This window comes from Andrographis paniculata, unplaced genomic scaffold, assembly GCF_009805555.1.
Source record: "Andrographis paniculata isolate CXL003 unplaced genomic scaffold, ASM980555v1 Contig37END, whole genome shotgun sequence".
In the NCBI taxonomy this organism is placed as follows: Eukaryota; Viridiplantae; Streptophyta; class Magnoliopsida; order Lamiales; family Acanthaceae; genus Andrographis; species Andrographis paniculata.
In genome coordinates this window covers 2,436,915-2,452,803 of record NW_026137570.1, presented here as the reverse complement: position 1 = coordinate 2,452,803, position 15,889 = coordinate 2,436,915, and the positions used below count along the sequence as shown (strand labels likewise).

General features: G+C 28.5%; 2 protein-coding genes across 8 annotated transcripts; one reads left to right on the top strand and one right to left on the bottom strand.

The window, feature by feature from the left end:
• The first annotated feature begins 2,289 nt into the window (after positions 1 to 2,289).
• Positions 2,290 to 7,478, top strand: LOC127250093 (non-specific lipid transfer protein GPI-anchored 7-like). Its single transcript, XM_051273249.1, has 3 exons — positions 2,290 to 2,724; positions 5,643 to 5,681; positions 7,205 to 7,478. Exons 1-3 carry the CDS (start codon positions 2,436 to 2,438, stop codon positions 7,306 to 7,308), a joined length of 432 nt encoding a protein of 143 aa, XP_051129206.1. The 5' UTR covers positions 2,290 to 2,435; the 3' UTR covers positions 7,309 to 7,478.
• Positions 7,479 to 10,191: 2,713 nt separating this feature from the next.
• LOC127250450 (type I inositol polyphosphate 5-phosphatase 2) lies at positions 10,192 to 14,593 on the bottom strand. Of its 7 annotated transcripts, none has more exons than XM_051273738.1 (11): positions 14,283 to 14,591; positions 14,106 to 14,177; positions 13,874 to 13,973; positions 13,585 to 13,656; positions 13,038 to 13,125; positions 12,780 to 12,884; positions 11,359 to 12,190; positions 11,090 to 11,274; positions 10,897 to 11,005; positions 10,671 to 10,819; positions 10,192 to 10,572 (listed from the first exon to the last, which is right to left on the bottom strand). In XM_051273738.1, the coding sequence occupies exons 2-11, from the start codon at positions 14,133 to 14,135 to the stop codon at positions 10,350 to 10,352; spliced, it is 1,893 nt and encodes a 630-aa protein (XP_051129695.1). In that variant the 5' UTR covers positions 14,136 to 14,177; positions 14,283 to 14,591; the 3' UTR covers positions 10,192 to 10,349. The 7 variants fall into 7 exon arrangements, with proteins under 7 accessions (XP_051129695.1, XP_051129696.1, XP_051129694.1 ...); XM_051273739.1 differs by having other exon boundaries at positions 14,439 to 14,591; XM_051273737.1 differs by having other exon boundaries at positions 14,106 to 14,591.
• Positions 14,594 to 15,889: the final 1,296 nt, after the last annotated feature.

Genomic DNA, 15,889 nt, shown 5'->3' with positions numbered 1-15,889 from the left:
TATATATTTATAATAAATATATTATTTTATCGAATGTTTGCGAATGTTCGCGAACAAAGCTTGGGTTCGTTCGTTAACCAACGAGTCTGTTTATGTTGTTCAGCTCGGCTCGTTAACGTTCGCGAATGAGCTTTAACAGCGTTAAATCGAGCTGAATTCACGAACGGTTTGGTTCATTTAACAGCTCTAACTGGAACGGAGGGAGTATTTCATTTTTAGTAAGTGTTCCGTAAGAGATGGTCTGGTGGTGTGGGAAGTGAACTTGTGACCGTGAAGTTATGGGTTCAAACCTCAATGCCTCCAAGTTCACCCGTCACACATGATTCACCTAGTGTGATTTGTCTTGTTGGACCTAGTTTGCAGGGTATTACATTCGGTCAAAGGTTTACCCAGTGCGCACTTTCGGGTAGCGCATTCTCATATTATAAAATAAAAAATAAAAAATTAGTATTACATTTATACTTATTTATATCAATACTCTTACAATAACTCAACATATCATAAAAATAAGATCATCTTACGTACAAAACTATCACTAATTATCATTAAAATATAATACTCCTACCGTCCTAATACAATAGTCTTATTTACCATTTTTGTCCGTCCAAAAACAGTAATCTCATTTTTTATAAATAATCATATCACTATAAAACTACACTTACTTTTTTCATTATTACACAATTGTCATTACTTTTTACACTGATACACTCACAAGGGCAAAAAAGTCTTTTACCCATACTTTTTACTCATTACCAATATAATATCAATAACCCTTAAATACCGTGTCGGACACAATCAACCCTTAGTTATGGGACGGAGGGAGTATTTTTTAAATTTCTTTAAAAAATAAATATATACTTAGGGGGTGTTCGATATAGAGAGAAATGAAAATATTTATTTATCTTGTTTGTTTGAGTTAGATAAATGACATGAGACAAATAAATTATTTTTATTTCTCTGATTCATTTTGTCTCGTATCGAGAGAAATGAATGTTGTAGTATCATTATTATTATTTTTAATATTTTTTGTACTATTTAATTTTTATAATTTTTAAAAATTATATTTATTATTCAAGAATTTAATTTTTACTATTTTTGAAAAAAATGTAATAACATATGGCAATTAGCTTATAGTTGTTAGCTGATTCAATTAGCCGGTAGCTGTTAGTTGATTCAATTATCTGGTTTGACTAGCTGATTCAATTAGCGATTTGTATTAAAATGTTTGGTAAAACAACTGCTTGACATTAGATGTTTATACATAAAATAATTATTAAGGACATTGATATGTTATTTTTTTAAAAATATTTAATTTTGTTTATTTTGGTTTTAAATTTATGAAAATTTTTGTTATTAATTATTGAAAATTATAAAAATATTATAAAATATTTATTTTTATTTTTATTATTTAGATTAAAAAAATAATTTTTTTTTATTAAAATTATGTAAAATACAAAATAATAAATTTTTCATATATATATTTTTATTATATTAATTATTGTTTTAATATATATAAATAAATTAATAATCTTTATTTTTTTATTTGATTTAATTTAAAAAATTTATATATTTTACAAATAAAATAATTTATATGTAATAATTAATAATAACTATTATTTTAAATTTACAAAAATAAAAATATAATTTAATAAATTAAATATATTAAAAATAATTAGTAAATACTGCTATAAAAATATATTACTAATATGTATAAAATAAATAATTAAATTTTAAGGGTAAATAAGAAACAACCAGAATTAAAATGAAAAAGTTCTTTCAAAATGATGGATATATGAGTTTTCAGAAATTAACTTTTTAGACAAAAAAATGTTTTCTCAAAAATACCAAACACCTAAATTAGCTTTTTGACTGAAACTCTTCAAAAAGTTCTTTCACAAACACCCTCGTAATCTTAAAAACATCGTATATAATTTATAATTTCTTTTTAAAAAAATCATCAAAAGTATTTTTTTATAAATTCTCACTAATTAAAATTCTTTTTTATTCGATTAATCATTTATTTTATGTATTTTTTATATATATATTTTTCAATTGAATTTTGTGTTTTACAAAACAAAGATAATTAATTCTCATTCTCTACTTTTTATTATTATTATTATTATTTTTTTTTTTACAAATTTATTCTCTGAATGAAACGAGTGTATAATACTAACACATATTTATTCACACAACCACCCCCACCAAATCGACAAAATTCTTTTCCTTTTCACACACTAAACTTAAAAAAATAAAAAAAATGAAAGACAAAATTACAAAATCCTTCTAGAGATACCTTGCAAACACACACACATATATATATATACACACATATACATATAGAGAGAGAGAAAGGAGGGAGAGAGAGACAGCTAGCTCATTCAGATCGATCCATCGAAGAAATAGAAAGCGTTGAAATTAATTGAGAGATTAATTCAATGGCGTATAATTGGTGGGCTTTGGCGTTGGCGGTGGTGACGGCGGCGGCGGCGGTGGCGGAGGGGCAGAATGACTGCGCGGCGCAGCTGGTGCCGTGCGCGGCGTACCTGAACTCGTCGAACCCGTCGGCGGAATGCTGCGGCGCCATAAGGCAGGTGGTGTCGACGCAGCTGCCGTGCCTCTGCAACCTCGTCAACCACCCGGAGCTCGTCCCCGGCGTCGACCTCGCCCAGGCCCTCAAGCTCCCCCAACACTGCAACATCTCCTCCGACACCAGCGCCTGCCGATGTACGCCTCTCTCTCTCTACATTTTTTTTTTTTTTGTTTTTCTCGCTCTACTAGGGTTTGATTGTTTTAGGGATTGAATTTTAAATACAGTATTTTTTTTTTTTTTCTAAAAAAACATCAAATCAAACGCCTATTTTTTATTTTTTATGTTATTCTAAAAATCAATTTTACACTCAAAACATCACATCAACGTCTACTTATATCACATCATACAACTATTCAAATTCAAAATTTTTACTATTCAAATCTCAACTCAAAATCTAAACCCCAAAACAAACACACCCTTAGTTTATCAAATTAGTTCAATTTTAGTTATTAAAAGGGGTGTTATTCTTTTTCATTGAGTTTGAAAAAATTTAGTTTGAATTTGATATTAAAATAATACTTCATCCTCTCATAACTATGTAATCATTTATTTTTTGTTCAGTATTTTAAAAATATTAGTATTACATTGAGATATAATAGGAATAAAGTAGAAATAACTAAAATAACTTTATTGATATTAATAAAGTAGAAATGACTAAAATAACTTTATTAATATTGTGTGATATAAATGTAATGACATTTGTGTAATATATTGTAAATTGTAAGGTTATTTGTAATGTTAGGTAGATAGTATAATTACTTAATAAAAAATGGATACTTTATTATTGACATGAACTAAAATGAAAAAATAGATGATTTGTTATGAAATGGAGGAATTATTTTTTTTTTGAAAAATATCGAGTCCAAATAATAAAATTTGATAAAATTGGTTTAAAGAAAGAGACCATTTCAGCCTATTTCAAATGGATCATTTGTTTGTTTTTTGTTTTTTTAATTGGTCAGTAGCAAAAGTGTGGAAGCTAATTTGATATTTTTTTCTTTATAAAATACAAATAAAATATTATTATTTTATAAAATATTATTCAGTCTTTCTACTTAATAAGTTTACATTTATTTTTGTATAAACATAACTATTTCAAGTCAAATGTTTTTTTTAAAAAAATTTGCTTTATTTATTTGTTTGTTTTATTTGAATAATATAAGTTTAGATATGATATTTTATAATATATAGATGTGAAATAAAGTAATTACATAATAAAAATAAAACTAAATCAATAAGCATATAATTGGTGGTTAATGAAATGTTGGGCAATTTTCCAAATTATGAATTCAACAATAGTTTTCAATTTTATTATTTTTTTTTAATGAATAATTTGCAATTAATTGTTTGGATTGTGGTAGGTATTTGGCTGTGAGATATTTTGGGAAATGTGGCCAAACCCAATTGATAATTTGATATATATATATATATATATTTATGCTCCGTCCGTCCGGCGTAAAGTTGTCATTTACTTTTTTTTTTTCACATAGATTTTTAAATATTAATATTATAATAAATTAGAGTAAAAAAGACGAAAATACCTCTATTAGTATTGTGTAATATAAAAATAATGACATTTGTGTAATATAGTATAAGTTGGAAGAATATTTATTATGTTAAATAAATAGTACAATTACCAAATTAGAAAATAATAACTTTATTTTGGAATAAAAAAATAAAAAATGACAATCTTTCAGTGAAACATATGGAGTATATATATATATATATTTTTTTTTAATGTTTGATAGGGCATATTAATTCACCATTAAGTCACCTTTTCGTACAAAAAAATTTATTCCATCATGGTATGTTTTATCAAGACATCCAAACACACTTTAGTGTCTTTTTCTATTTGTATTTTAACATTTATTATTATTATTTTATTTTTTTGGTCTGAATGGAATAACTAGTCTATTTGAATAGTCTTTTGCCCTGTTCTTTTTTGGATATTTATTTTTTTCATCAAATAATAATTAGATATTAACGAATTATGTTTTATGTCACAACTTAAGGGTGTGTTTGTTCGGAGTTTTGGATTTTGAGTTGGGATTTGAATAGTAAAAATTTTGAATTTGAATAGTTGTATAATGTGATATAAATTGGTGTTGGTGTGATGTTTTGAATGTAAAATTGATTTTTAATATAATATAAAAAATGAAAAATAGGTGTTTGATTTGATATTTTTGAAGGAAAAAATGGGATGAACAGTGAATTGGAAATCCAATCCCCCAAACAAACACACCCTAAAAATATGTGTTTGAAAGATATAAACATTTTAAGAAAGTACTCCCTCTGTCCCACATAACTTGTCCTTTTTATTTTTGGAAATATAATTATGCACTTTAATCACATTTTAAATTTTAAATTTTATAATTTTTTTAATTTTAATTATACTATTTACTTATGTTAATTTTAATCTATAATTATTTTTACTAAATAATAATTATTTTTACTAATATATTTCTTAATTATTTACTAATTATACTTTACCTAAATTCTCGTATATACAGTAATAGTCCCGTATTTTTTGGAACTGTGGGAGTATTTATCATTACAGAGCCGTTCAAATATAATTAATTAATTTATTTTGGTTTCCCATTATGTTTGACTACTCGTTTTTCTTTTTGTGTATTAATTTCATATCATTTAATGCAACATGTTCAAACCTGTGATACTTTATTTATTATTTATTCAGAAATATTATTATTCTTTATTTAATTGATACTCCTACGTTCTAAAATAAAATATCTATTTTTTTTATTTTGGTCTTTTTTTTTTTTTAGTAAATATACTATCTATCTAATACTACAAATACTCTTGTAATTTTCAATATATTACATAAATACCATTACTTTTATATCACACAATACTAATAAGGTCATTTTAATCATTTTATTTTATTTCTATTTTATTTCAATATAATACTAATATTTCTAAAATTTCGTGAAAAAAATAAATGAATATATAGTTATGGGACGGAGGGAATATAATTTTCCGATCTTAATTTCTTGTTGCAAATATTTAATTAATTTTGGGTTATTTTGATGAACAGCTCCAGCTCCAGATTCCTCAGCAGGATTGCCTCCTCCAGGTAATAATAATTATCTCTAATTAAAAATAAACCTTAATTAATTTTCGCTTACTAATTTTGGGGAAAATTAAATTTAAATTTTTTAGGTAACATAAATACATAAAATATATATTCATTCAAAATTACTTTCTCTGTTCCAACTCAAAATACCATTTTTACAATTTTTGTCTGTCTTATTTTAAAGTACTATATATTTCTTATTTGAGAAAGAAGTAATTATACATTAATATCATAATACATTTTAACTTTTATTTAAATTCCAAAAATATATGATTATACGTACAATTATTTTATACAAAAAATGGACAAAAATATCAAAAATTTTTACACACTTTCACTAACTTATAAAGTAGTATTAGTATTACTTTTTAATCGACTACAAAATTCCAAAAAACCCCTCTCGTTCAAATGAACGGACTATAAAATAAAAGTACTCCCTCCGTCCCGTTGCAAGGTTGCCATTGACTTTTTGCATGTTTGATCTTTAAATATTAATTATTATATCAAAATTTAATATAAATAAAAAAAACAAAAATATGTTTATTGATCTCTTATAATACCAATACAATAATATTTTTAGAGTAAATTATTCAAATATAAAATTACTTTTAATGTAAAATACAATAATATAAAAATCAAATGACAATCTTGCTTGCTCGGGATGAAAAGAATATTATTTTTTATTTTTTAATCTAATTAATGGATTATTAAAATTATTGATGACTCGGTCAATTTACGCGTTTTTAGTGCCAATAATAATAATTATTTTATTTTATTATTTTCGTGGTGGCAATGACTGTTGACCACTTAGCTGTGCCTTCTTCGTTGGCACAGCCAGAGTAGCATCAATAATAATAATAATAATAATAATAATAATAATAATCATAATATATTTTAAGTTAATAAATAATTAATGAAAATCTAGTAACGAATTTGTCAAATTATTGGTCGTGAAATTTGTAGTACATTTTTCGTTATTTAAATTTAAATTTATTTTCTTTTACTGTCAATTTAAAAATATTCTAATTTTTTTTAATTAGTAAAAAGATCATATCAATTTTTATTTTATTTTTTTATTATAAGAAAGTAAAAAGATACATATTCATGTTTAAATCCGTATAAAAAAATTTGAATATATTTAGGTAACAGAGAAAGTATAAAATAATTTTTTCTTTGTTCAAAATATAAATAAATATATTGATTAAAATATCCTCAATGATACAATTAATTTAAAAAATTATATGATTGTAATTTTAGGTGAAATGAAAAAAAAAATAAAAATATTAGCTATGCATATAATATTTACTAAATTAGCATCAACAAAAAATAGTAAATTAGAATAGTGCATTGATTGATGATAATTTTAAATGGAATATATAAATGTAAATGTATTTTGTTACTTCTATATATAGTAACATAAATATATTAATAATTAACTATGAATGAAATATATATATTATTTATTTTTGAAATAATTAATTTTTGTATAATCTTTTATATATATATATATATATATAATACAGCAACTAGAGGTGGAGGAGATGGCAATGGTGGAATTAGGGTTTCATCTTGGATGGGAATGCCAGCAGCTTTTTTATTTATTTTGGGTGTCACATTTCTCTATTAGGTGACCCCACCCCACCCCACCCCACCCTACTTGGGGTAGTCATCATTTGCATATTTATCTTACATATATATATATATATTGAGATTTGAGGACATCATCGATTTTATTGTATGAATTCTTTATTGTAATCGATTCATGCTTTCATAATAATTACTTATTTTTTCTATTTATATATACTTTAATTTTTTCGAAAAAGAATAAGATATAAATCTTTTTTCTATTTATATATACTTTAATTTTTTCGAAAAAGAATAAGATATAAATACATCGGACATACCCGAAAGGTTAAGTAACATTCAAACAATGCAAGGCCACCGAATTTACTAAAGCCCGTTACAATAAACGTGTTAACATTTTATTGTCACACAAAAATAAATTCTATTGACAATAGCAGATCGCCAAAATGAAGAATATTAATCGACCGTATCAAATCAACTTGATCGATCAATTATGCGGTGAAAGTAGCAGTCATTAATCGGTTAATTAAAAATGAGGTAGTAGCCCTAAGTGAATGCAATAATTAATGAACATTTCCGAGAGTTAAATGCGAGCGTTACGGAATGACAAAATATATTTTTGGCCATTAAAGAAGCAAAAGAGGAACACACATCTTCATCCATAAAATTTATGCTTTTATTTCTTTTATCTCTTGAAATTTTCTTCTTTTGAATTTTGTAGAATAATGTTGAAATCGATATAATTTGTTTGCGCTGTCTTTTTCTTTGATTATTATTGTGCTATTTGCCCTAAATATCGTGTTGTATTTTTTTATTTTTATTTTTTTACGAAAATCTGAGATCCAACAAATCTGAAATTGCAAATTTAATAATACCTAAATTCGAGCCTCGCGTTGCACTCAATCTCATTGGAAAAAATACGGGCCGCCACCGATTGCTTTCCAGTGTATACAGATCGAATAGGAATCTTTAATTCCACAACGATCCGAACTAGATTTTACTAAGTCAAAATTAATTAATCAAATAAAATACAAATTTTAATTAAATAACTGCTAATTCAATTTGGGCTGAACCCAAAGTTATGCCAAGCCCAAACCCAATGCCCAAGCCTATCCAATCTCAATAAGCCCATTTACAATAAATGATATCACAATATATTTAAGGAAATTAAGGTTTATCTTGTCTTCTTATGTGGGACAAGACTCTTTGTATTTTATCTTTTTCATAATAAATAATACTTCGTTCGTCTGCATCTAAAAGCCATATTTATATTTTGCGTTATTGTATTTATCATTAAAAATATCATTATATTTGTATAAGTTTTTGTACAAATGTCATTCTATTAGTATTATAAAACACTAATTGAAGTATTTTTGCAATTTTTTTTTAATTTGTATTACTTTTTGATATAATAATTAATATTCAAAGATGAACACGGAAAAAAATAAATGAGACTCTTAGAGCCAGACCGATGTAGTATTACGTTAAAAAATAATAATACTCTCTCCGTCCCATGTAATATAGGCTTATTATCGTAGATACGAAAATTTCGGTAAAATATAATTAATAAGTAATTAAGAGATGTATTAGTAAAAATAATTATAGAGTAAAATGAAAATAACTAAATAATTTAATTAAGATTAAAAAAAATTATAAAATTTAAAATATGATTAAAGTGTATAATCATATTTCAAAAAAATAAAAGACAATATATGGGACAGACGAAAATTAAATATATGTACAAATTATGTGAGACGGAGGGAGTAGTATTTTATTGATTAGTAGAGATGTATAAAAAGTTTCGATATTTTTATTATAAAGTATTTGTATGTATAATTATATATTTGTAATTTAAGAAAAAATTAAAAGGATATTTTGGTTTTAATGTATAATTGTTTTTATTAAAATTAAAAAAAAATTAAATGAGATTTGATGAAAATTATAAAAAAAAACTATAGTGTTTTGAATTGGGACGGATGAAGTATTTTTATATATTACCAATAATTTTCTATACCTAGTAAAAAAAAAACTTATAAACTGATACACTAAACAAATAAACACAGTAGTCTTAAGGGGGGGTGTTTAATTATGTCAAATTCAATTGTATATATATATATATATATATATATTTTTTTTTTTTTAAAAAAATAACTTTTAACTGTAATAAAAATATATCTTTACATTTTATACAATATTAAAAAATAGATTCATTTTTTTTTAATCTTTATATAAAATATTTGTCTAAACTCAAATACTTTTTGAAATATCTCTTTTTTAATATAGTAAAAGCACTTACATACAAATAACAAAATATTTTTACTTTTAGGCAAATTTCAAAAATATAATTACTTTATTTGTTTTGTAAAAGGAAAATGTCAAATTATTTTATATATTTTTATTAGTTAATAAAATATATTTTTTTAATCCATTAAAAAAACAAACAAGTGCTTCATTTGAAATTTGACAAATGAAATATTAATATATATCTAAATTTATGTACAAAATTCAGATAGATACATATGATTTGAACGGATAAAATATTATTTAATTAAATTTTACTGCAAATTCATTTAATATATAGATATTGATTGATGATTGTATAAAATAAGGGTATCGTAATGTAATAATAATACTTCCTCCGTCCCAATAAAATGTTTATATTTTTTATTTCGTATATCATTTGTCTTTGTTTTAGAAAATATAATTATACATTTTTATTAATTTTCTTTAAAATTTAATTAAATTATTTAATTATTTTAATTTTTACTTATAATTATTTTTATTATATAATAAATATTTTTATTAATATATTTATTAATTATTTATTCATTATATTTTACTTAAATTTTTGTATTTTTTATCTACGGTAGCGGGGGGACTTATAAGTGGGAGGAAGTATTATAATTCAATTTCTTCAAAAGAGAACTATAGAAAAATCTATCAATGAAATTTGACAAAATTCTTCCTATTTTCATTCATTTCTACTATTTACTTTGCGAAAAAAGCTCGCAAAATTTTCGATTCAAATACGATACATGATAATCTATCACATCGACTAAAATCAAACACAACTAAAACGACATTCTAAAGAAGATACTCCTCCACCCCGTCGTCGTCGTCCGTAAATACCTCCGGATATACGGCCGCTTTCGAAAAGTTAAGCGCCTTTTCGAGCTTTCGTTGATTAAAAATCTCGACTTCAACCGAGAACAACGAGCTAACGGGTCGATGATCCGAAAGCCGCACCTCGGCTCGCTTGTAAAACTGCTGTTTGATCCCTTTCCCGAACCAAAGTATACGGTCGCACCTGCGTCACAACAATTAATTATCAATTTATCGCCAATTCGACAAAATCGAAACAAAAATCGACAGCATACGAGCGTTCGATCGTCAGTTGAATCTCACCACGCCGGGGATCGCTTCTTTTCACCTTCTCTCGGATTCTCTCCGACGTATCGATCCGAATCGATCTCATACTTGTACGTCGGCGCGAAATTTATCGACCCTTCTCTCCATCCGTAGAATACACGACCGTTGCGAAGCTCTTTGCTTAACTGCGCATAGAAAAATCGCGACGTTAAATTACCCGCGTTAAAATTTACCGAAAAACGTTCGATTTATCGACGCATACTTGGTCGTGGTTGAGAAGCTCGGCCCAACGCTTCTTCTCAACGAAGTTCCGTACCTCCGCATCCGGTAAGCTGATTCGATAATTCAAATCGCCGAACCAGAATATTTGGCTGTTTCGCGTAAACATAGCGATTATCAATCGTTGCGATCACGGTAAGAGTCGAGAATGACGGAAATTTAGATTGTATACTCACTCGTGAGAGGGGATCGTTAGGGGTTGATCGATGTCGAAGGCAGACGAGAAGTGTGTTCGTCGTATAATTTCGAGAACGTCGGCGTTGCGCCTCTGCTCCGCCCCGCATTTTTGCCCCGACGTTAGGTGCGAACAAACAAAGCACATCCGGCTCTGGAAAAGCGTCATGCTAACGGAAACCGATCCCTGCGAAGAAATCGAGCGTGGATCAAAACCGTCAAGCGACAGCGTTAATTTAACGAACGAAAATAATCGAACTTCGACGACTACCTTGTTGCCCATATAGCCCATGAGTCCGATTCCGACGGGCGAGACTTTCAGGTTGTTAATGTGCCGCCGTAACGTCCTCCGGACCCAAATCGAAACGTAAATCCCGACCATCTGCTTGCTCACAATCCTTACGTACATCGGACGGGACTTGGCCGTGTGATACGGTTCAGCATTTTCGTTTTTGAATTCGATCATTTCTTCGAAAGAATCGCCTTCTTCTGTTTCTGCTTCTGCTTTTTCATCGTCGTCTTCTTCTCCGGAGATTCGATTCAATTCATCGGATAACGAATCGAGAACTTCATGGTCGTCACCGGCGGAGATCAGTCCGAGGTCTTCGAAACTACGGTGCATTCTTCTTAACCCGGAGCCGCCTAACGGGATAATTTGAGGGGTGCTCGTCAAAGTCGAACCGATTCTCGCAGAACTGCTCAGAACTCGTCGTAATTTGGATTGCGACGATAGAACTTGAGAGGTTGCGTCCAACGATTGTTCGGGCCAGTCGAGCTTAGTTTTCCAGTCTGCGTTCAGCATTCTTTTCAGCGTGATGTTTGTCGTGATTCCGGTTATCTCGGGATCGTTTTCGATTAACGTCGCTATCGGATTTTCGCTGATTATATTGAGCATGGGAGCGTCTGCAACGTCGGCCAGCACATCCGAAGCCGAGGAAGTCCTTAAAACCGGAGACGGTGGGGCACTGTAGCTCTTATGTTTATTTTCGGGCTCGAGCGACTTGTTCAACGTCCTGCGGATGAGAGACTCCCATCTCGGGATACGGCTTCGATTTTCAGCTCCGAGTACATTTCCGGCATTCAAAGGAACAACTTCTTGAAACCTGCGAGAAACATCAGAATCTGAGAGTTTTGAACAGCTTCAAGTATCCAATGGCAGCTAAAATGTGTTCCGGGCCGCATAAGGTAAACATTGAGAAAATCTCTCCCGGATAGTATAATCGAGCTTTATAATTGCATATAATGCTTGTATGAAATGATCTAGATGAGTATTTTTAACTTGGTTCCACAAAATTGCGTGGCTCTTATCATCTTCGACCCATTTACAGAGCTAGACGACATATTTAGGCCATGTTGCTACATATTACATAAACATCGGATCATACGATAGTATTAAGAGCTTCAAGTTATGCCTAAGTTCACTAAAACTGAAAGCAGAGCTTTTCTGGACATTGAATCCGAATCATTATCAACTGATCTCAAAAGTATAAGTTCAAAAATTTGACCAAACGATTTTCGAAATAAATCAAAAGTCTGCCTCCGACTAATTCTAGAAGAGTAACCAAAATTTTATTCTTCTAATGTCCTTATCATCTACACTTTCATAAAGATCAAATCATCTCCAATCGAATGCGACGCATCCTCCCATCAAATGAAAGTGGTCATTCGACTAATTTCGATCTTAAAACTTACCCGAGAATGTACATATCTGCTGGCTCTTGAGTAGATAGCCATTCGTCGATTTCAAGATTATCCATAGGCGGTCTTCCAGCAACATTCCAAGTACATATTGCTATTCTGCGCACGACGAAGAATAGAAGAATCAAAATATCGAACTTAGAAGATAAAACCAATCGAATGAATCCTAAAGATCGATTAGCCGAAGAATAATCATATTACTAAGTAAAACAAAAAATAAAATTAAAATCATGACTTCTTACTGAGCCAAACCTCACTTCTTTTGTACTAATGTACTGAAGTCGCAAAGTTTCCGATTTTCCTCTCCGGTGTTTTACCGAATAATCATTATGAGGCTTCCCTGGATTATTACATTTGCATGCATCAACATGAGATAAGAGGCAAAAAATTTCATTTTTTTTTTAAATTTTAAGCTGCAGAGATTCGGTGAAATTCAAGAACAACAAATTCTCAATCCAAAAAACGATACTAAATTACGCGACTAATGATTCATTTTATCGTGAAACTTCTTCATGTCTAATATAGCAAATAAATACAAATTTCTGAAATCGCCTCGACATGTTAAGTAACTATTTGTGTCCCAAAAAACAGTCTGTCGTAAAATCGAACATCTCTTTCCTACTTATAAATTAATCCATACATATATTGATTATGCTAAGAGATTCTAAAGGTTTGACATATTAAGTTCTCTTGAAGTTCGACAAAAAAAGTTCTTGAGAATCGATGAAAGCTTAGTTTTTGGAACAAACGAAAAACACAACGTATCAGCAATTGAAAAACAGGGATTTATTACACATACCTCCATCAGTTTGAAATCCGAGCGTTTCGCAGACGTGATCATGTTGCAAGGCTCGATGCCGAGGCGAGAAAGCTAAACCAAGCAGCGATCATGGCGTTAGGCGAAAATCGAACTCAAAAACATAGAAATCGGCTGAGAAAACACATCCTAAATATGCATAGTTCCTCAAATCGAATAGTGAAAAATTCGAAAATTCAAATTCAAGGCGGCAATCTACAGATCAAACCAAACCAATATACCTACATACATCTATATAAATATATATGTATGTGCATATATACATACATACCATCATCCTCGCTCTCGGTGTCGACCTCGTCCTCGCTAAAGTCGTTAAACTTCGGCTGAATATTCAGCCATTTCTTCATCACAATCGACGGCCAAAAAGGCTGATCAACAATCCATTTCAACAAACAGACACGAAAAAACACATAATCATCAGTTCAGGCAATTCGTCGAACAGTTGAAAGGCATTACCAAAGCAACATTAAATCAACCACTCGAATCAATTAGCGAATTACCTCAGGACGCTTTCCTCTCCGCGCCTTCATCCTATCCTCCTCACGAAATCAATTCCTCAAAAAAAATCAAACCTATATATAAACAATCAAACCCTATCAGCAGCAGCAGCAGCAGCTCATCGCCAGCGAGACAGCACACAAATTAGGATCTAAAACAACTGTTAGGCGCTCACATACATCGCAGATTCGCACCAATGGACAAAGCGAAAAAGGACAGAATTGGAGAAAAAAGGGGAGAAACAAATAAACAAAAAAGTAATGGCCAGAGACATCCATCCACTCGGCGTCGACTGATCAGACCAAGTTGCACATAAAATTCCCGATGGCCCTCACCATTTGTGGTCACTTTCAGCTTGACAATCACAAGCAGCACCATATGTTTGAAAACTCGAAGGATCAGCGCACCGCACCAACCAACTCCATGAATGAAAAGATGCTACAAAACAAGCTGCCATGTCGCTGTCAGCTCTCAGCTCCCATTGCCGATCCTCCTGTAAATTAAATATTACCTTCTGACCGATTTTCGCAATAAAAGTTTAAAATAATTAAAAAATTAATAATTAGAAGAAGAAGAAGAAAAGATGACCGTTGACGAAGAGTTGGATGTGATAATAATAATAATAAATTAAATAATAATAATAATAAATAAATAAATGTTTGTAATTATTATACTCCGTCCGTCCCACGTACCTTATCCATGTTGTTGTTTATATATGTCCCACGTTTCATGTTATTTTTTTTAAAATGATTACACATTTTAATCTTATTTTAAATTTTTTAATTTATTTATTTTTTAATTTTAATTAAACTAATTAGTTATTTTAATTTTAATTTATAATTATTTATATTATAGGATAATTATTTTCACTAATATATTTTTAATTATCTATTAATTATATCCCTCCTAAACTACCGTGTCTACGATGTGAGCAGCCATGGCACGGTGGGAGTATTTAACAAAGGAGACGAGATTAGAAACCCCATCCCATGCACCATTGCCATGATTGGTATATTTTAATAATCCTAGTGGCTGTGGATGTCTTTTAAATACAAGTTTCAATATAATATTTTGTAAAAAATAAAATAAATTCATTTGATATGAGTATGGCTTTTAATGTGGTATATATTTTTTCTTTCTTTTTTTTTTTTATAATTTTATAGTAAAAAAATAAAAAAAATGAAAAAAAAAACATAAAAAATACTATGGTAAAAAATAGTATTAAAAAGATTAAAAAATAATATAATTTTTTTGTTTAAAATAAAATAAAATATTGTTTTTTTAGTTAGGTAAAAGTAAATTCATTTGATATGAGTATGGCTTTTAATGTGATATATATTTTTTCGTTTTAAGTATCCATTTTTTATTTTGGTATGTCTCATGATAAAGTACTATTTATTTAATATTATAAATACCTTTACAACTTTTAATATATTACACAAATATCATTACTTTTATATCACACAATACTAATAAGGTCATTTTAGTCATTTCGATTATATTCCTATAAAATCTCAATATAATACTAATATTTCTAAAACTCCGTGCAAAAAGCAAATGAATATATAGTTATGGAAAAAAGGGTATATAATATTCATGTTAAAAAATAAAATAAAATTATTTTTTTTTAGAATCGATATAAAAAAATGAACATATTTTTTATAATAGAAAAGCTATTTTAATTATAATAAATAGTCGTATAAAAATTGAAACTAAAGTCCAAAGAACATGATATGATGTGTTATTTCGGTGTTTTAAAAAATTGTACGGGTGTGTTTGTTTTGTG